General features: G+C 38.8%; 2 protein-coding genes across 2 annotated transcripts; both read right to left on the bottom strand.

Annotated features, from left to right (window-relative positions):
- Positions 1 to 203: 203 nt before the first annotated feature.
- Positions 204 to 6,979, bottom strand: LOC108699570 (C-reactive protein). Its single transcript, XM_018231655.2, has 3 exons — positions 6,908 to 6,979; positions 3,032 to 3,084; positions 204 to 1,166 (listed from the first exon to the last, which is right to left on the bottom strand). Exons 2-3 carry the CDS (start codon positions 3,078 to 3,080, stop codon positions 538 to 540), a joined length of 678 nt encoding a protein of 225 aa, XP_018087144.1. The 5' UTR covers positions 3,081 to 3,084; positions 6,908 to 6,979; the 3' UTR covers positions 204 to 537.
- A 4,647-nt stretch (positions 6,980 to 11,626) lies between these two features.
- On the bottom strand, positions 11,627 to 18,667 carry LOC494784 (uncharacterized). The gene is given in 3 exon segments (NM_001094618.1): positions 11,627 to 12,510; positions 14,414 to 14,469; positions 18,621 to 18,667. Coding segments are annotated over 2 exon segments (678 nt in total). The 5' UTR covers positions 14,466 to 14,469; positions 18,621 to 18,667; the 3' UTR covers positions 11,627 to 11,884.
- Between the last annotated feature and the right edge of the window lie 2,724 nt (positions 18,668 to 21,391).

Below are 21,391 nucleotides of genomic sequence, written 5' to 3'. Positions count from 1 at the left end.
CAATCTAACCGAGCAGGCAGTTTTGACCCTGACACAGATGGCAACTCTATGTACATGTAATGTTCTTAGCAGAAGAGGGTGAAGGAGAAATATCTTCCTCTGTTGGGCAGGAAAACATACCCCAGCAATATAGCAATAAATAGCTCATAGTGAAAAATACAGTCTGTGTTGAACAAGACGATAAATTCACTAGACACAATGTATATGGTTAGGACTAAATGTTTATTATTGGTAAGTGGTTCTTCTAACAGTTTCTGCTATATACTGCACTTATTATTGTCATATAACATTTTACTGGGAAGATGATTAAACAGGTAACTATATTGTGCACAATATAATTAGTGCTGAAATACAAACATAATGTCTTTAACAATGTCATTTAATATCCTTTATGTGTTCTACAAGTCACAAAGTGTTTTTTTTGCAGTATTTCTTGAGCTCTTGTTAAACACGGGTATATACTAAAAGCAACTTATTTCAGTTGGCATAGTTTAATCTCCATTAGCAATGTATGTGCAAAGAATCCCTTCCACGTCTTCAGTAGAGTTTGGGTTGGACAATGACATCTCCTTTAATTGTGTAGCTCAGAGACCTCCAGCTAATGACATTGCCATTGATATCCCTATTATTTAGCAGAACCTGCCTTATGGTCTCAGGAGATAAAACCTCATTCCACATATGGACGTCACTTATTTCCCCTTGAAAGGAAGCTTGAGGATCCCACCCAGTTGCACCATTTCTCCGCATCTGACCCAGGGAAATGCCGTCCTGGAGATCAATAGAAAAGCCTCTCTGCAGGACAGCAAGAGGGGAGACTTTTCCATTAACCCAATGCTGTAGAACTCCAGTGTCAGAGTCCCAGGTCACACACCTGTGTATCCACTCCAGAATATCTGCCTTTGCAGTTATGGACACCTGACTATTGTTAATGTAGATACTGGAATCAAAATATGGTTTGGAATAAGGTAAAGTGGACTGGAAAATAACAAACATATTGTGGATCTTTGACTCTGGGTTGCCCACGATAAATAGGGCAGAGCGTCCGTGTTGTGCGTAACTCCTCAAGCAAACGGTGAATTTATTTAAAGACCCAGTCATCGTTGGTGTCAGAAGCACATAATCATCGACAGACCTTTTGGGGAAGAAGAAGATATTTCTATCCATGTCTTGAAGGAGACAAGGGTATCATTGGGGAAAAAAAAACAAGAAAGTAAGTACAGCTAGAAATGTTACAGTCACAAGATAAAACTATTAGCGAAAGAAAACAAATAATTATATGAAGGGGAAGTTAATCTGTAGCACGAATTTGATTCAATCGCCAAAGGGCCTCAGTACATTAATCCGTTTATTTTTGTTTTCTGCTCTCTATGGGGCAGATTTGCTAAAGGGCGAAGTGACTAACGCTGCTGAAAATTCGCCAGCGTGATGTAATTCAGGCACTTTTGGCGATTTACTAACGGGCGCAGGTATAAAAGACTAGCGAAAGAGACAGACGCTATCGATCATTCGCACTCTATCGCCAGACGAATGGACGTAACTCCGCAAATTCACTAAGATGTGGATTTTACTGAACTTTACCTCTTTCGCTAGACTTGCCTTCGCCACCTCAGACTCGGTGAAGTGCAATGGAGTGCATAGAACTTCCTCAATTTTTAGTGGAAAAAATGCTGGCGTCTTTTCCTTTTTCCAGAGCGAGAGGCTACAAAAGTCCTTTAAAAATTGTTTGGGTAACCGGATTCCCCACTACATTTCCTAACATATGGAACATAAACTGCACACTGGGCTCTTGTGTAGGGCAATATAACAACTCTATTTTATTTATTAAGGTTCCCTGGACTTGTGTAATGTAATGTATTTGCTGCAATATATTTCTGCATTCAACGTTATCATTTCCCACCGTATGCAAATTAGCAAACGCTAACGCAACTTCACTTTGATTGCCGAAGTAACGCTAGCGAAAATTCACCAGCGTTTGGTGCCCTGGACGCAACTTCGCATTTTAGTGAATTAGCGTTGTACTAGCAAATTTTCGCCTGGCGAAGTGTTGCGATTGCTGTGAAGCCGTCTCTGACGAATTTTCGCCAGTTAGTGAATCTGCCCCTTTATCTCTCACCTACAATTGGAAGTATTCTCTGGTTGCTGTCATGACCTGAAAGCAGATTCATGCTAAGGGTGCAACGCCATTGTTATTATGGTCATATTATGGATTGCCTTGTCTCCCCTTTTCCTATACAGGTATGGGACCCATTATCCGGAAACTCGTAATCCAGAATTATGGAAAGACCATCTCCCATAGACGCCATTTTATCCGAATAATCCAGATTTTTAAAAATGATTTCCTTTTTCTCTGTAATAATAAAGCAGTAGATTGTTCTTGATCCCAACTAAGATATAATGAATTCTGATTGCAAGCAAAGCCAGCCTATTGGGTTTATTTAATGTTTATATGATTTTGTAGTACACCTAATGTATAAAGATCCAAATTATGGAAAGATCTGTTATCTAGAAAACCCCAAGTCCTTAGCATTCTGGATACCATGTCCCATTCATGAATCACAAAAATTAAATAAATAAAGGCCAGCAGATTCATTTTAGGATTCATCGCATACCATTTTGGCTTCTCTCTGACCATCACCCCAACTAAATCACAATATACATGGCTTTTTTCAAGTCCAACACTTCTGATATATGAAACAACTTAATTGCCAGCCTTGACGTAATGAGATGAATGCAGTTCCCAGAGCAGCTGCGCTCAGGAGAGTGAGTATCCATGGACAACTAATATCCCGCCGCATTCTTTGGCAAGCCCAATTTGTCGCCTTGTGAGCCCGCCTGGACAAGGCAAGTTTAAAGAAGCCTTATAGTTAGATCAAACACAAATATATAAACTACAGCTAATACAGAAATGTGCTATATATTTCCCAGCAATAGTCTTATTATCTGTGTGCCAGGCTACCACTGCTATAATTAACAATTAACAAACATTCCCATTCAGTGATCACAACGTACACTCGTATTTCAATCTACTTACCTTCTTGCGCCATGGATCCAACAATAAGAAAAAGCCAAAGGACTCGCATGATCCTAAATAAAAGGAGGTGTCACTTAACAAGCCACAAATTGGTTATTTAACATGATATCCCTCATATAAGATGAAATGATTAATATTAGCCTATTCTGGAAATCCCATGCTCATATACAGTACACACGCTTTTCTATGAATATTTCCACCAAAGAGTCAGAAACCATTCACATTGGTGGCGGGGTCTACTGGCTGGATTATTAGAACAAGGTGGCTGCTCCCATGGACAGTAAAGGAATGGCTAAAAAAAATACAAGTTTCACATATTATTATAAATATTGCTATTATACAGGCACGGGATCCATTATCCAGAAACCAGTGACTTCTAATATCCTTATCATTTACAGTAGGGGGTCCCTTATAACTCATAAGTGATACTCAGAGTTCCCTGTATAACCCAGCCTAAAACCTTCTGTCTTTATATGGTCACAGAACCCCTCAGTGACTTCTAATATCCTTATAATTTACAGTGGGGGGTACATTATCCGTTATAATACATAAGTGATACTCAGAGTTCCCTGTATAACTCAGCCTGCAGCCTTGTGCCTTTATATGGTCACAGAACCCCTCAGTGACTTCTAATATCCTTATCATTTACAGTAGGGGGTACATTATCCGTTATAATACATAAGTGATACTCAGAGTTCCCTGTATAACTCAGCCTGCAGCCTTGTGTCTTTATATGGTCATAGAACCCCTCAGTGACTTCTAATATCCTTATCATTTACAGTAGGGGGTACATTATCCCTTATAATACATGAGTGATACTCAGAGTTCCCTGTATAACTCAGCCTGCAGCCTTGTGCCTTTATATGGTCACAGAACCCCTCAGTGACTTCTAATATCCTTATAATTTACAGTGGGGGGTACATTATCCGTTATAATACATAAGTGATACTTAGAGTTCCCTGTATAACTCAGCCTGCAGCCTTGTGCCTTTATATGGTCACAGAACCCCTCAGTTACTTCTAATATCCTTATCATTTACAGTAGGGGGTACATTATACCTTATAATACATGAGTGATACTCAGAGTTCCCTGAACCTTATGCCTTTATATTGTCAGGGGACATAAAATCCCCTATATAATCAATGTATATTTATGTAATGTATAAAAGTATAACCTGTTGTATAATAGTTGAGCAGGCACTATTTTCTTAAATTACTGGGCGTGTTGGGAAATCCACCACAACAATGTTCTGTGACTGTTCTAGGGTTGGACTGGGGGGTCCAGGGTCCACTGGGGCTGCTGTCTTAGGGGCCTCCCCTGCCGCAACCCCCTCGAGCACCCCCCCAAGTGCATCTTTTTTCTTTCCGTGACCCGGTCAGGAATGGGAGGTTGGGGGCAATGGTGACAGGGAGTGGGTCTGGGTCGGTGGGGCCCAATGGATTTTTCCCAAGCACAACTTCCTCTTGTTAAAGACATCAATTGCACATCAAGCAATATACAAGGCATTGGGGGGCATTTACTTGCCTATGATAAGTTGGGACGCTATCATCATCATTTATTTATATAGCGCCGACAAGTTACGCAAGTGCTTTACCTTAGTTTTTAATGAACTAGAACAAATGAATAAGAAATAAGGGTTTACAGAGTACAATAGGATTAGAGGGCCCTACATGTGAGAGTTTACAACTAAAGGTTAGTAACAACTGGGAGTTAAGCCAATGCTGCTTTCAATAGCAATTGTTTTTTCAAATAATGTTAAAAGCATTGAAAATGTGTAATGAATGTATATCGTAAAGTTGCTTAGAATTATGTTTTCTTTTATTTTGGGGTTGACTTGCCCTTTAAAGAGCATTTAAAAGTTTGGAAAGAAGGAAAAAATCTGACAGCTGGAGGCAGAGAGTTCCAGAGAATAGCAGAGGCCTGAGAGAAGTCTTGTAGGAGAGAATGGGCAGAAGTGATGAGAGGAGAAGAGAGGTGAATGTTAGAAGCAGAGCAAAGGTTGCATGAAGGAGTGTATTTAGAGATGAACTATAGGGAGAGACTTCACTGTTAACTGCTTTGACTGTAAGTGTGAGTAGTTCAAAAAAGATTTTAGAGGAGATTGGGAGCCAGTGAAGGAATATACATATGGGAGCAGCTAATGTTGAGTGGTGAGATAGATGAATGAGTCTAGCAGCTGCATTTAGAACAGATTGGAGTTCTGAAAGGTGACTTGTTGGAATACATGCAAGGAGTAGGTTGCAGTAATCCAGGCGGGTGATGATAAGAGACTGAATCAGTGTTTTGGTTGAGTCTGAACTGAGATATGGTCGTATTTCGGCAATGTTGCGCAGTTGAATACGGCAAGATTTTGCAAGTGTTTGAATGTGTGGTGAAAAAGACACATGTGAGTCTAAAATAACTCCTAGGTAGTGTGACTGTGTGGTTGAATGAAAGGTGGTGTTGTTGTTAACTGTGAGTGATATCTGAGGGGCAGGGGAAGATCTTGGAGGAAATATAATGAGTTCTGTTTTAGAAAGATTCAGTTTCAAGTGGCGCTGAGACATCCAGGAGGAGACAGCAGAGAGACAGTCTGTAACTTGGGAAAGGACAGAAGGAGAGAGGTCAGGATTAGACAAGCAGAGTTGGGTGTCATCAGCATAAATGTGATACTGATTTTCTTAGAGAAGTAGTATAGAGCAATAACAGCAGAGGTCCTAGAACATAGCCTTGAGGAACTTCAACAGAGAGAGGGAACGTAGAAGAAGTAAAGTTAGAGAAGACAACTTTAAAGGAACGGTCAGACAGATAAGATGTAAACCATGAAATAGTATAGAATGTCTAGGAGGAGCAGTGGACAACTGTGTCAAAGGCTGCAGAGAGATCTATAAGGATTAGTATGAAGAGACCTTTAGACTTTGCCAGTAGAAGATCATTGGTTACTTTGGTGGTGCAAATAAATGTTGATGCTGATCAGATGCAAATCATAGAGCAGGGCTGGAGAGCAGATCTGATTCTCTCAGCCTAAAAATGTACTTAGACTGAAAACAGCCTGTGTGTCCATAGCCTAAGGTCTTATAGACTGGAAAACACATTGTTTGTAGGGAAGAGTGAGTGGGACCAGGGTTTGGGGAGATGTCCCCTGCTGCAAGTAACAGTAATAAGGAAAGTGACACAAAGTGTGACATAGATTTGACATTGCGAGCATTGTATTGTTTGATGGGTTGAGAGGGGATAAACAAGTTAATTCTGTATGGACTTTAAACTATTAAATTTGCTATAGTTCTCCTGCCATGCTCAGCCCTGCCATACTTCCCCTTAAGTGAATATCCTGATATACAGCAAGGGGGTCACATGGGTGAGGGTGGGCAGTTGATTAATTAAGACAAGTTTAAAGACACAAGACTCTCCTAGTCCTGGTTATCTAACAGAAGATCAGTAATTAAACAATTAATAGGACTGAGCCAGATGTGGCAATACAATGGACATACCTACCCTTCAGTCAAGTAAGTAAGAACATTGCTAGATTTACACAAACCCCCCACTTGCATAAATGACAATGGTATTTAAATGTTTAGCAGCTGCCTTGAATAGTGAGTTGCAGAAAGCAAGGAGTAGTACAGCTGATTTAGCAGGAATAGCACATACCTGGAAAAGATGAGAAGGAGAGATGCAGTTCGGCAGGGATCCATGGATATAAATTGTTAACACTACTATGGCTATTGAAGATATGTATAAGGCTCAATCTCCATGCGTGTATTGCATAGCTCACATTATGATGCTAGTCTCAAGTACAAGAACAGAAGGATAGAATAAAGTTCTATATATTTGTTATAAAGTAATATTGCTGGGCTACAGATTACAGCAAACAGAAATCAATGGGAAAGATCTATTTACCTGGTGAATTTTTGATTATTGATCTTGTATGAGGAGCAGTGATGAAATCCGATGGTATCCTTGTTGGAATCCCAGAGTACTGTTTACAGGAACACAGGCTCCTCCTTATATGCTCTTGCTTCCATACTTATGTCATTTCTATGGAATTTGTATTTGAATCCAACAAGTAAAACAGAATAATAATAATATAGGAACTAGATAAATCACTTTATAAAAGGAGATGGATGGTGCCTTATGGCTCAACTCAAGTACACTGTGTTAAATGCAAAAAAAGAATATTCTTAGGTGTAGAGTCCAACTCTAAATGTAACGGGTATAGAGGTGCCCTGCATTCTATTGATACACTGATAAAAATATACACTTTTTATTATGAAACAAGAGGCCCCAAATGCCATCCTCCTTTAGGGCCCCTTCAAGCCAGTTGTCAAATAGAATAGGAAGTAGATAAATCATTTTATAAAAGGAACTGGACTTACAAGGGGTTGTTCACCTTTGAGTACCGTATATACTTGAGTATAAGCCAACCCGAGTATAAGCCGAGGTGCCTAACTTAACCTACGAAAACTGGGAAAACTTATTGACTTGAGTTTAAGCCTAGACACAACTACAGCCCTGTCTCCCAGCAGCACACATTGCGCCAAAGCGACCCCCCAAGCAATCAACCGGACTTCTTTGCAAAGTTGATGGTGACAGAGAATTGCCAAACGGATTACTGTGTGCATTGTCCCACTGTCCCACTACCATGTGCAGAGGGTGCTGTGTGATATTGCCATCACTGTTAATCTTTCGTATAACCAACAGAGGGCGCTGTGTGATATTGCCATCACTGTTATTCTTTCATATAACCAACAGAGGGTGCTGTGTGATATTGCAGTCACTGTTATTCTTTCATATAACCAACAGAGGGCGCTGTGTGATATTGCAGTCACTGTTATTCTTTCATATAACCAACAGAGGGCGCTGTGTGATATTGCCATCACTGTTATTCTTTCATATAACCAACAGAGGGCGCTGTGTGATATTGCAGTCACTGTTATTCTTTCATATAACCAACAGAGGGTGCTGTGCGATATTACAGTCCCTGTTAATCTTTCATATAACCAACAGAGGGCACTGTGTGACATTGCAGTCACTGTTATTTTTTAATATAACCAACAGAAGGAGCTGTGTGATATTGCAGTCACTGTTAATCTTTCATATAACCAACAGAGGGTGCTGTGTGATATTGCAGTCTCTCCCCAAGCATCCTCTGTTGGTATAGGAATGATTAACAGTGACTACAATCTCAGCTAGTGCCCGTTGACTCGAGTATAAGCCGAGGTAGACTTTTTCACCACATTTTGGATGCTGAAAAACTCGGCTTATACTCGAGTATATACGTATGATCTAGAGAGGGATATTCTGAGACAGTCTGCAATTGGTATCAATGTTTTATGATTTATAATTTTTGAGTTATTTAGCCTTTTATTCAGCAGCTCTCTAGTTTGCAATTTCAGCAGTCTAGTTGCTATGGTCCAAACTACCCTAGCAATTGTAGCCTTACAAAGCATTGGGGCTCATTTATAAAATGTGGGCAAATTTGCACCAGTATCCCATAGCACCACTCAGTGATAAGTTTTTTTTGTTTTTTTTTTTGTCAGCTGCAAGTTAGACACAGGAAGCTATCATCTGATTGGTTGTCATTGGCTACTGTCCAGGTGCAAATGTGCCCAATCTTTATAAATTACCCCATTGTTTTTTAGATGGGGTCGCGGACCCCCCCCCATTTGAAATCGAGAAAGAGTCTTAAGTAAAAGAAGGCAAATAATAAAAAAAAAACTATAAAAAATGAAAGTTGCTTAAAATTATCCATTCCATAACATATTAAAAGTTAACTTAAATGTGAACCACCCCTTTAATGGTGCCTTTTGGCTCAATACAAATACAGGTATGGAATCTGTTATCCAGAATGCTTGGGATATGGGATTTTCTGGATAATGTATTTTTCGGTAATTTGGATCTTCATAATTTGTCTACTAGAAAATCATTTAAACGCTAAATAAACCCAATAGGCTGGTTCTGCTTCCAATTAGGATTAATTGTATCATAGTTGGGATCAAGTACATGCTCCTGTTTTATTATTACAGAGAAAAAGGAAATCATTTTTAAATATTTGAATTATTTTGATAAAATGGAGTCTATGGGAGGTAGTCTTCCTGTAATTCTGAACTTTCTGGATAATGGGTTTCTGGATAATGGATCCCATACCTGTACACTGTTTTAAATGGAATGTTCCTGCGTGTAGAGTCAGATACATTGAAATCTGATCCAACTCTAAGTATGGAGGTGTAGAGGTGCCCTGCATTCTTTTGGTACCCTTTTTATTATGGAACAAGAGGTCCCAAATGCCATCCTGCTTTAGGGCCCCTTCAAGTCAGTTGGCTTTCAGCTTTACACTGTATGCATATTCACTTTACATTTCTAGATCAGTTTGGAAGGTGATTGCCTTGGGATATTTGTGTGGGCAGGTGAGTTGAAAATTCTTTGAAGCAGGCACTCAAAACGGCGGACTTCCACCAGGCAAAGGTTTTCAAAGTGAAAAGTAATTTATTGTATGCATAACCTTACGCGTTTCGTGTTAGCACACACTTAATCATAGGCTCATAGGCAGGTGAGTTGGGCAAACATCCTACAACTGCCGCCATCTACCTTGGGAGATGTTGGGAATCACACTTCCATAGGAGTTGGTGAGCTCCAAGTGGAACATCCCTGAGAAACCGAACCATCTGGGAAACTATGGATCCAGATACAAAGAATTAGAAAGAAAAAGCAACACCTGTACACAAATAGAATAATGGGTTGATGGGAATGAACTGTATCAGATATGTCAATTTGACTGTAAGAATTACTTGTAGAAATGTGGTGGGAAAGGGGAAATTTAACAGAAGGTTAGAAGTACTCCAAGATCTAAATGAATCTGAAACTGATATTCTAGGAAAGGGATTCGGAACACTTGCAGCTTGGGTTCCCTTCCATATGTCAAAATCACATACAACTCAAATGATGGAGGCAGCACAAGAATAAGGGGCACATTTACTTAGCTCGAGTGAAGGATTAGAAGAAAAAAAACTTCGAATTTCGAATGTTTTTTTGGCTACTTCGACCATTAAATTGGCTACTTCGACTACGACTTCGAATCAAACGATTCAACTAAAAATCGTTTAAATATTCAACCATTCGATAGTCGAAGTACTGTCTCTTTAAAAAAACTTTGACCACCTACTTCGCCACCTAAAACCTACTGAGCATCAATGTTAGCCTATGGGGAAGGTCCCCATAGGCTTTCTAGCCAATTTGGGATCGAAGGAAAATCGTTCGATCGATGTATTAAAATACTTTGAATCGTTCGATTCGAAGGATTTAATCTGTCGATCGAACGATTAAACCTTCGATCGAACGAATTGCGCTAAATCCTTCAACTTCGATATTCTGCGTGTAGAGTCAGATACATTGAAATCTGATCCAACTCTAAGTATGGAGGTGTAGAGGTGCCCTGCATTCTTTTGGTACCCTTTTTATTATGGAACAAGAGGTCCCAAATGTCATCCTGCTTTAGGGCCCCTTCAAGTCAGTTGGCTTTCAGCTTTACACTGTATGCATATTCACTTTACATTTCTAGATCAGTTTGGAAGGTGATTGCCTTGGGATATTTGTGTGGGCAGGTGAGTTGAAAATTCTTTGAAGCAGGCACTCAAAACGGCGGACTTCCACCAGGCAAAGGTTTTCAAAGTGAAAAGTAATTTATTGTATGCATAACCTTACGCGTTTCGTGTTAGCACACACTTAATCATAGGCTCATAGGCAGGTGAGTTGGGCAAACATCCTACAACTGCCGCCATCTACCTTGGGAGATGTTGGGAATTAGAAGTTAGGAATCAGAGGTTAGAAGTACTCCAAGATCTAAATGAATCTGAAACTGATATTCTAGGAAAGGGATTTGGAACACTTGCAGCTTGGGTTCCCTTCCATATGTCAAAATCACATACAACTCAAATGATGGAGGCAGCACAAGATTAAGGGGCACATTTACTTAGCTCGAGTGAAGGATTAGAAGAAAAAAAACTTCGAATTTCGAATGTTTTTTTTGGCTACTTCGACCATTAAATTGGCTACTTCGACCTTCGACTACGACTTTGAATCAAACGATTCAACTAAAAATCGTTTGAATATTCAACCATACGATAGTCGAAGTACTGTCTCTTTAAAAAAAACTTTGACCACCTACTTCGCCACCTAAAACCTACTGAGCATCAATGTTAGCCGATGGGGAAGGTCCCCATAGGCTTTCTAGCCAATTTGGGATCGAAGGAAAATCGTTATATCGATGTATTAAAATACTTTGAATCGTTCGATTCGAAGGATTTAATCTGTCGATCGAACGATTAATCCTTCGTTAGAACGAATTGCGCTAAATCCTTCAACTTCGATATTCGAAGTCGAAGGATTTAACTTTGAGGGTCGAATATCGAGGCCTCGATATTCGACCATTAGTAAATGTGCCCCTAAATATTAAAACAGGCAATTGTTATAGCAGGCAGCATGATACAGGTCAAACTCTTGGCAGGCAGCACCATAACAAAGTCATAGCAGACAGCATACCATTGAATCAGTAGACTGTCCGCAACTATGGCTGACATAACAAGGCCGAATCAATAGACAGGAGAAACCCATGGCAAGCAGTTGTGATGTCATGATTTTTATTGGTAAGTGGTTCTTCTAACAGTTTCTACTATATATTTAATATTGTCATATAACATGTCAGATGATTAAATGTGTGCACAGTATAACTAATGCTGAAATGCAAGTAATACCATTTAATAACATTCATTTTTTTTTCCCCCAAAGTGGGTTTTTCCCATATTTTTTGAGCTCATGCTAAACATAGGTGCACATATTTCAGTTGGCATCGTTTAACTGTAATTCTGCAGTAGCAGTGATTTATTTCCAAATGGATTTGGGTTGCACAATGACATTGCCTTTAATAGTGTAGTTCAGAGACCACCAGCTAATGACATTCCCAATCATATTATGATGCTGCTGAACCTGCTTTATGTACCCTGGAGACAAAACACTGTTCCACATATTGACATCAGTTATTTCCCCTTGAAAGGGAAGTGCAGTTTCCCATTCCCTTCTAGAATTTCTCCGCATCTGTCCCAGGGCAATACCTTCCTGGAGATCAATAGAAAAGCCTTTCTGCAGCACCCTGCGAATGAACGCTCTTCCGTTAACCCAAAGCTCTACAACTCCAGTGTTAGAGTCCCAGGTCACACACATGTGAATCCAGCTCAGAACATCTGCCTTTGCATTTATGGTTACATCTGTATTGTTTATGTAGATTTTGCAATAAAAATATGGGTTGGCCATAGTGAATGGTAAAATGCTAAAAATATTGCGGATCCGTGACTCAGGGGTGCCCACAGTAAAAAGAGCAGAGCCTCCTCTGTCTGTGTTGCTCCTCAAGCAAACGGTGAGTTTTTGTAAAGGCCCAGTCATCTTTGGTGTCAGAAGCACATAATCAGAAGCAGACTGACTGGGGAAGAGGAAGACATTGTCTCTCATGTCTAGAGAGGAGGAGAAATGGGTTTTAAGAAAATACAGTTAGAAACCTTATAGCCAAAAGGGAAAACAACCATCAAATGGCAATTTGGGATTATCTTGAAGCAAATTCGTTCTACATTGCCATTAGTATTATTCATTCAAACCACTGCCTTGCTTCTAGGGAAAGTGTAACCCTAACCAGTGTCACACACCCCAGCCGCAATCCCCCTCTGCTCCGGTCACCCAGCCACAAACACCCCCCCCCTCACATACCTTAGTTTATCTTGTTGTGGCCACAATTGGGCCAGGTGGAAGGTAAGAGTGCAGCACCCAGCGTGGGGAGCAGGTCTGTGTCAGCGGCACTCACGAAGGCTTGGTGTCCCACTCCCCTAGTCTTACCACTCAGATAATTAATATCCCGCAACTGAGGATGGTGATTCCCAGAGCCTAAATTGTTCCTGTCTCTCTCGGCTTATAGAACTACACTGACACTGGTGAATGTGGCTACAGGGTCTGTGCTTCTGAGTCCATGTACCGGTTAATATTGGATTGTCCTCATATATTTTTGTTAATATCCGATAGCAGCCGAATGTAAACCGGGTTACTGGGAACCAACTGGTTCCAGATTAGTTTGGTACATATGTATCTGTAGGTAGTGGCGGACATAACGGTGTGTATTTCAAAAAAATCACAAATTCAAGTCTCAAGATTGATTAGGTGCAAAAAAACACAAAGGGGGTTATTTATCAGAGTCCGAATTTATCTCAATATTTTCTGAAAAAAAACTCAGACCAAATCCGCACTGGTTTTTTTTTTGCCATACTTAATGTATTAATACACTTTCCAGAAGATTTTCTTTGCAGGAAAAACCCCAAAAAATTTGAAAAATACTAATCGTACAAATTTTACCCAAAAACTTTTTTTTTTTCTGATTCTTGTCCAAAAACCCCGAAATCTTCCAGTTATTGCACAAAATCCAGCACAGATCAAAAAATCTTTGAGACTTCTCCCATTGACTTTTATGCAACCTCGGCAGGTCTGAGATGCAGAATTTTCAGATTCTGAAAATTTGTGATTTTTTTTTCCACTAAAAGTTTGGATTTTATACTAAATACACAAATTTTTCTGGTTTTTGGCATTCAGAGTTTAGTAAATAACCCCCAAAAACTCAAGTGCAAAAATTTGCCTTCTAAATTTGATGAGGTCATATAGAATTAGGGTTGCCACCTATTTATAGGGAAGATGCTAGCCAGGGGGGGTAGGTCCACTAGGAGGCAGTCCGGATGTAGCCGGGATGTCAGTGGACGGAGACATGACATCAAAGGGCCATCACACATTGAATGGGGAAGGCATTTGTTAAGTTTTTTTAAGATAAAAAAGGGGAGAATAGGTTGGATCAGAGGTAAATCAGAGACTGGCCAGGGTTGGGTTAACTTATTATTACAAATGTAAAAGTACATTGCCAATAGATTTTGCAATAGATTTTGCAATATCGGCCTTGGCTTGTAACCCTATGCAGAAGAGCTATTATTTAAATTAGTGTTTTCAAGGAACTGAAATTTGGCAGACTAGAATGGGTAGAATGTCATTTCACTGTGTTCAACTTGTTTTTTTTTATGCTTTTTTTTTTAAGCAATTGAGTTTCTAATTATTTCTTGAATAAGCATTCATTTGAGATTTTCAAATTTTATTATATTTAAAAAAGTCTTTAATATTTATATAAATCTACCCCAAAGGGTATAAAGGGTTCAATAAACTTAGTGTATACCACCAGGCCTCTCACACACAAGCAACCAAGCCTATGTTTGCATTCAAACACCAGGCCAATAAGCACTGCCTGCTGATTGGTTGCTGGGAATATCCTAGACCTGGATACACTTTATCACTTGTTATCATGGGGGGGGGGATTGCTGTTCTTTTACCTACTTTGATCTGCCATGGATCCAGCAATGAGTAAAAGCCAGAGGTGCAGCTCCATGTTCCTAAATAAAAGAAGGTTTCACTTAACAAGCAATGAATTCATTATTTAATGTCATATCCCTCAAATAACTACAGTAATTAATATGTGCAGATCCTCAGCAGATTATCTCAAATTCAAGTGTACACAAGTATACATTTTTTATCAATATTTCCCCCTAAGAGATAATTCATATTTGTGGTGAGGGTCTACTGCAGTGATCTCCAACCTGTGGCTCACGTCACTAGCAACATATTACTCACCAACCCCTTGGATGTTACTCCCTGTGGCCTCAAAGCAGGTGCTTATTTTTGAATTCTAAACTCGGAGGCAAGTTTTGGTTGCATAAAAATCAGGCGAACAGACAAATAGAGCCTTCTGGAGGCTGCCAGTCCACATAAGGGCTACCAAATAGCCAGTTACAAGGCTTGCGTTGCTTCCCAACTTTTCTTTTACTTTTGAGTGTGGCTCATGGGTTAAAAAGGTTAGGTACCCCTGCTACTGGTTGCTTTGGTAGCTCCCATCTAGCAAACATGTCTTTGTCTGTTTTAAGTGATCACAGCCCCATTGCACCCCCTTCTACTGGTTTAAAATTCAGTGGTGGGCAAAACGTTCTCTTGCTGTGGTATATACAGGAGCAATGGCCAGCTCCATGTTGTAGCTCCCACCCTATCCAGCTGCAGTCGTGGCCAATAAAAGGGCAACCATGTTTGGGAGCAAGTAAGTTGCAGGTAAAACTTATTTCCTGTGTAAATTGTATAAGGAAGCAATAGAATTCTTAATAAATCTTATGAGAGTTGGGGGCAAATTTACTTAAGGTCGAATAAACCCTTGATATTTGACTTTCGAAGTTAAATCCTTCGACTTTGAATATCGAAGGATTTAGCGCTATTCGTTCGATCGAACGATCGAACGAAAAATTGTTCGATCGAACGGTTAAATCCTTCCATCGTTCGAACGATTTTTGTTCGACCAAAAAAAGCTAGCAAAGCCTATGGCGACCTTCCCCATAGGCTAACATTGACTACGGTAGCTTTTAGGTGGCGAACTAGGGGTTGAAGTTTTTTTCTTGAAGAGACAGTACTTCGACTATCGAACGGTCGAATAGTCGAACGATTTTTAGTTCGAATCGTTTGATTCGAAGTCGAAGGTCAAAGTCAAAGGTCGAAGTAGCCCATTCGATGGTTGAAGTAGCCAAAAAAAAAAAAATTTGAAATTCGAAGTTTTTTTCCTCTATTCCTTCACTCGAGCTAAGTAAATGGGCCCCTTAGTAAATATATTGCAATATATGTTCAAACAATCCCTGTTTTGTTTAAAGGGTAAGGCATCTTTTAGTAGCTTAAGGCACACAATGTCTCAATGTCCTAAATATATTATAATAGATGAGTGCAGAGGATGTCTACTGGTTGCTTCATTAGTACATGATGGCTGCTCCCATGTACAGTGCTAGGGCTTGGTTGTACTGTAGAAGATCCACTTATTATTATAAATATGAGTAGTTTACGTTTCGCTTATTTTTCGCCGTTTCAAGAATTTTGCGGGGAATTCACAAATTTTTCGGTGAAGCAAAACAGGACAATATCGCCCATATCACTAGTGGTCATCCTTGGAACAGTGCCAGAGGTGGGTATGAATGCAAAGTCTGATTGAAACAATGATTTATTTTCTGTCTGAGATACAGCTGGATAACTGATTTATCAATGTTTCCTACACATATATAAAACTGGACTTGTGGACTTGTGCATAGGTTGGACTTCTTATGACTCTTTGGAGCATATTTATCAAGGGTCAAATGTAGAGTTTATGGAAGTTTATAAAAACTTAAAAATTGAAGAAAAAGTACCCCACTAGCTTCAAAACTCGCTCAGCAGTCTCAAGTGATTTAAACCTTCCTAATTTAATTTAGTCACTAGTATGTGCAAGTTAGCTAATAACTTAAATATAGATACTAAAGTGCTTGTGCTATTATTGAATCAATTAAAATTGATTATAAATTAATTAAATATTGGTAATACTATTCATTCAGTTCTATATAAAAGTTACAAAAAACGTTGATATATATATTCTTAATTGTAACCAGTTCTATTTCACAACAGTGTATCTATTTTTGGGGGTTAGTAATCTCCCTCTTCCCAATCACTTTGAATTAAGGTGCAAGTGCTTAACAGTTAATGGGTAATAATAATTTGATCCAGATTTAACCAAAATTCATAATATTGAAGGTGCTCAAAAGTGCTTAAATAGATTGTCCCAGGGATAGAAATAAATTAGGTAGTAGATTTGGGACAACTCCACCTCCTTCTTTTTCCATTTCTAACTCATTTCTGAACCTGAGCAAATGTGTGTTTTTTAATAATTATCCTATTTATTGCGGTCTCTAATTAATTAATTTTTTAACCTTAATCTATTTAAGCACTTTTGAGCACCTTCAATATTATGAATTTTGGTTAAATCTGGATCAAATTATTATTATCCATTAACAGTTAAGCACTTGCACCTTAATTCAAAATGATTGGGAAGAGGGAGATTACTAACCCCCAAAAATAGATACACTGTTGTGAAATAGAACTGAATGAATAGTATTACCAATATTTAATTAATTTATAATCAATTTTAATTGATTCAATAATAGCACAAGCACTTTAGTATCTATATTTAAGTTATTAGCTAACTTGCACATACTAGTGACTAAATTAAATTAGGAAGGTTTAAATCACTTGAGACTGCTGAGCGAGTTTTGAAGCTAGTGGGGTACTTTTTCTTCAATTTTTAAATTATTTACTGGCACTGACTTAGGTCAGACCTCAGCTTCTACCGCAAGGTAATTATACTCAATAAGGGATCACTTTTTGTTCGATAGTTTATAAAAACTCCCATAAACTCGAGATTCAGAAAAAAAACAATTAAAATGTATTTAAAAATTAAATGTTTTTAAATCCAGGTGAATAGGATCGACCTGCAAACTCGTATCAAATTCGATTCAAGTTTTATACCAAAAAAAAATTTGATTTTCAAAAAATCCACCAAATGACTCCAGGTTGATTGTAGGAGGTCCCCCGAATGCTAAAACACCAATTTGGCAGATTTTAGATGGCAAATAGTCAAATTTGAATTCTTAAAGGGACAGTACATGATACATTTTGAAATTTGAATTTCGATTTTTTTTTAAACTCGAATCGAATTTGCACTATTCCCTTGTCGAATTACACTAAAATAAATTCAAAATTCAAATTTCAAATTTTCAATTCAAACCTTGATTAATCTGCCCCCTAAAATAATATTACCTTATACTTTAGGTCATGTGACTTGTTGCTGCATCACACAAATCTACTACACACACTATTTGCTTATCTTTATGTGTGAAGGTCTCCGAATAGGTTCTCAGTCACATCATGCAATACAGAATACAAGAACAAAACATTTATCAAATTTCATTATAATGTATAAAGCAGGACTACAAATCCCAGCATTCTTGAAAATTAGAACTTAAAGGACAAGGAAAGTCTAAAATAGAATAAGGCTAGAAATGCTTAATTTTGTATACTAAAGATAAGCATGAACTAACTGCACCACAAGCCTAATCAAACAAATAATTTATGCTTTCAAAGTTGGCCACAGGGGGCTGTCATCTTGTAACTTTGTTAAACATCTTTGCCTGACCCTGACCCTGCACATGCTCAGTGTGGTCTGGGCTGCTTAGGGATCATCATAAACAAAGCTGCTTGAATTCTGCATGGCTGGGAAGTAAGGCGGGGGCTTCCCCTGCTGTTCATAAGTTTGATTGTTTCCCTGCTCAGTAGTTAGGGACCGTCTGACAATTCCTATCCACAGCAGTAAATGAAAAGAGAATTTCACTGCATACAGTTGGGTTTCTTATAAAAACAGTACACATTTTTTAATTAAAGTATATTGGAGATAGGTTTCTTTTTCATTAAAGAAAGTAAGAATGGGATTTTATTTTTTTGCCTCTCCTTGTCCTTTAAGGTTAAAACATGCTGGGCGTCGTCCATCCACATCTCGGGATACAAAACAAGAAATCCTAATCTAAAGGAAAGAAAGTTGACTTCCTGCTATAAAATTATTGTATGAATACTGTATCATGGATGGACTTCCCAACCAAAATCCAAATCATCAGCCCAAAAAAATTATAGAAATAAACAGGAAAGTTCTATTTACCTGGTATATTGTTAGGGTTGATCCTGTATGATGAGCAGGGAAGGAATGGCTGTATCCTTGTTGGAATCCCAAATATTATTTACTGTAACAAAGGCTCCTCCTTATATATTCTGTGCTCCCTACTTATAGGAATGGTGGAATTTGTAGTTTATATCCAACACTTGTAATAGGAAATTAGTGATGGGGCAACTACATCCCCCAGAAATCTTTAGCTTCTGGTTGGAGGTGGCATTAACACAAGGTACAACTACAATGCTGAAAAAAATTAGGATGTTGCAATGTGTTGAGTAAAACTAACCCTTATTCAACTGTATCAGGGGTCGCAATGAATTTCTGCAATGAAATTCCACAGGAAGAATAATACTCCCTGCCAAGCGAAAACAAGACTCAACGCATATGCCTTTCCATTTTCATTGGTAATGGCTATTCTTAGGTGATCAACTATGGTGTTACACTGATAAACATGTTTGTTTTCTACAAGTCTCGTGGTGTTTTTTTCCTTACGACAAAAGCCTCAAGGGAACATGTATTCAGGAAAAGGAGAATAGACAGTCAGTAAGTTATTGGGTAAGACTTTTGATACAAAATATAAAAACCTGAAATGTTTTTGGGATTATCATCTTAGTCAGCCAATGCAATAAAGTATCTGTGATGACCTTTGGGTTGCTTGAGCTATGTGATACAGCTGGGATCTCTTTGGATTGTCTCTAGCATATAGATAAGGAGGGTTTCATTATAAAGATGTTTTATCTTGGAAGCCAAATTTGATTAGCCTGAGGAACATATGGAGAACACTGAGCTACATTATCCATTTAGTGGATTTAGCATGAACAAGACTAATGTGTTTTTTTAATTTAACTATATAGACAGGTTAACTATATAGACAGACAGGTCTAGTCAAAATAGGCTACTCATCATTATAGGTCACTCTAGGAGTGACAGACAGACAGCTTATTTAGCTGAGCAGCTCAAGGCTCCGACGAGGAGAGTCAGAGGGATTAAGATCCCGGGTACTAATAGCCCAGAAGTAGGGACTACGTGCATAGGAACAGGTTAGATAGATTCCCCTCAGGTTCCACTTAGGCAGTGATCCCCAACCAGTAGCTCGTGAGCAACATGTTGCTCTCCAACCCCTTGGATGTTGCTCCCAGCGGTCTCAAAGCAGGTGCTTATTTTTGAATTCCAGGCTTGGAGGCAAGTTTTGGCTGCATAAAAAAAACAGGTGTACTGCCAAACAGAGCCTCAATGTAGGTTGATAATCCTAAATGGCCAATCACAGCCCTTATTTGGCACCCAGGAACATTTTTCATGCTAGTGTTGCTCCCCAACTCTTTTTACTTCTGAATGTTGCTCACGGGTTCTAAAGGTTGGGGATCCCTGCACTTAGGGAAAGGCTGAAAACTGGTTGTACCTTTGTTGCTGCTGAGCACGTCCTCTTGCCTGTGGGGACTAATACTGACCATATGGTGCTGTGAGTATTGCCAATTCAATGTGATGCTAAATCCTGCCATGCTCTATTGTATACTCCACTGAGGATTGTGTATGTTCAATAAACCAGTTCATGTTTAAGTTATAAGAACCACTGGTGCCCAATTATTATACCCTGAATTCAGTTACAGTTGCACTACACCCTGCCTCCACACCGTTGCGAGGGCTTACTCCCTAAGATTACAGGTCTCATCCGGAGCACATTTATTGGGAGTGGAGCTCAATGGTGGTGTACAATACACAAAATTGACTATAGCGCTACATAAACTATAGTAGTGTTTCTGAAGCAAACACCCCAGTTTTACCAGTGCAGAGCAACAATATGCTATATTTTAATTACATTGATGCACACAGTTTTTGGTGTTACTGTTCCTTTACTATAAAACATGACCCCTTTGTAGCTCTTTTAGGCACTATCCCTGAGGAAGTGCCTAAAAACCAACGACGGTTGCTAAACAGCCTCCTCTTAGCGGCACGTCAAGTGATTAAAATCTTGTAAATCAACTTTCATTAACTTTGAGTTGGTAAAAACAAAAATGGACTGGATCCTTTGTAATGAGAAGTTAACCAGTAAATTAAGGGATAGACATTGTAACTTTCAGCAGACTTGGCAACCATGGTCTGGCTATAGATGTCAGGGTATTACCCCCAAACACTTATTGACCTTATAGAAAAGATGTAAAGATTATATCCACGTAACATTCCCAAAAGCGTATGACGTTAAGGCAAACGATGTAACGAAAACATTCTAGATCTAATTTGTTTTTTATTTATGTTTATGATTTTCTTTCCTGATCATGTTTATTTACCTTGTAACTTACAATTCATTACTGCCAAATTGTCACAAGATTGTATAGCCATAGGATCAACCATATGCAATGTATATATACTACTGTTTTATATATTGTGAAAATATTGATACAAAAAAAATGAGTGCTCTGTGTTATTTGGACTTTGTCCTTTGCTCAAGTTAGCCGGCACTACTCCTCCTATTGGGTATTTGCCCCAAACCTTAAGTCATCAGCCATGGCTGTAAGTGATGGATGTTAGGGGTGCAAGTGTTAAGTCCTCCAAAATGAGAAAGTATATAAAATATAAATTGGTTTTGAATTTCTTCAGATAGTTGGCAGGATATTTATGAAGGCAGCTTCTTATGGGGTGATGGATAAATATCTTCCTCTGTTGGGCAGGAAAACATACCCCAGCAATATAGCAATAAATAGCTCATAGTAAAAAATACAGTCTGTGTTGAACAAGGCGATTAATTCACTAGACACAATGTA

Source organism: Xenopus laevis, chromosome 8L (genome assembly GCF_017654675.1).
Source record: "Xenopus laevis strain J_2021 chromosome 8L, Xenopus_laevis_v10.1, whole genome shotgun sequence".
NCBI classification, from domain to species: Eukaryota; Metazoa; Chordata; class Amphibia; order Anura; family Pipidae; genus Xenopus; species Xenopus laevis.
This window is presented reverse-complemented; position numbering and strand designations above follow the sequence as displayed.

Coding starts and splice junctions, on each gene's coding strand:
- LOC108699570 (XM_018231655.2), bottom strand. CDS start 3,080: ATGCGAGTCCTTTGGCTTTTTCTTATTGTTGGATCCATGGCGCAAGAA. Junction 1,167..3,031: donor TGGATCCATGGCGCAAGAAG/GTAAGTAGATTG, acceptor GTCTCCTTCAAG/ACATGGATAGAAATATCTTC.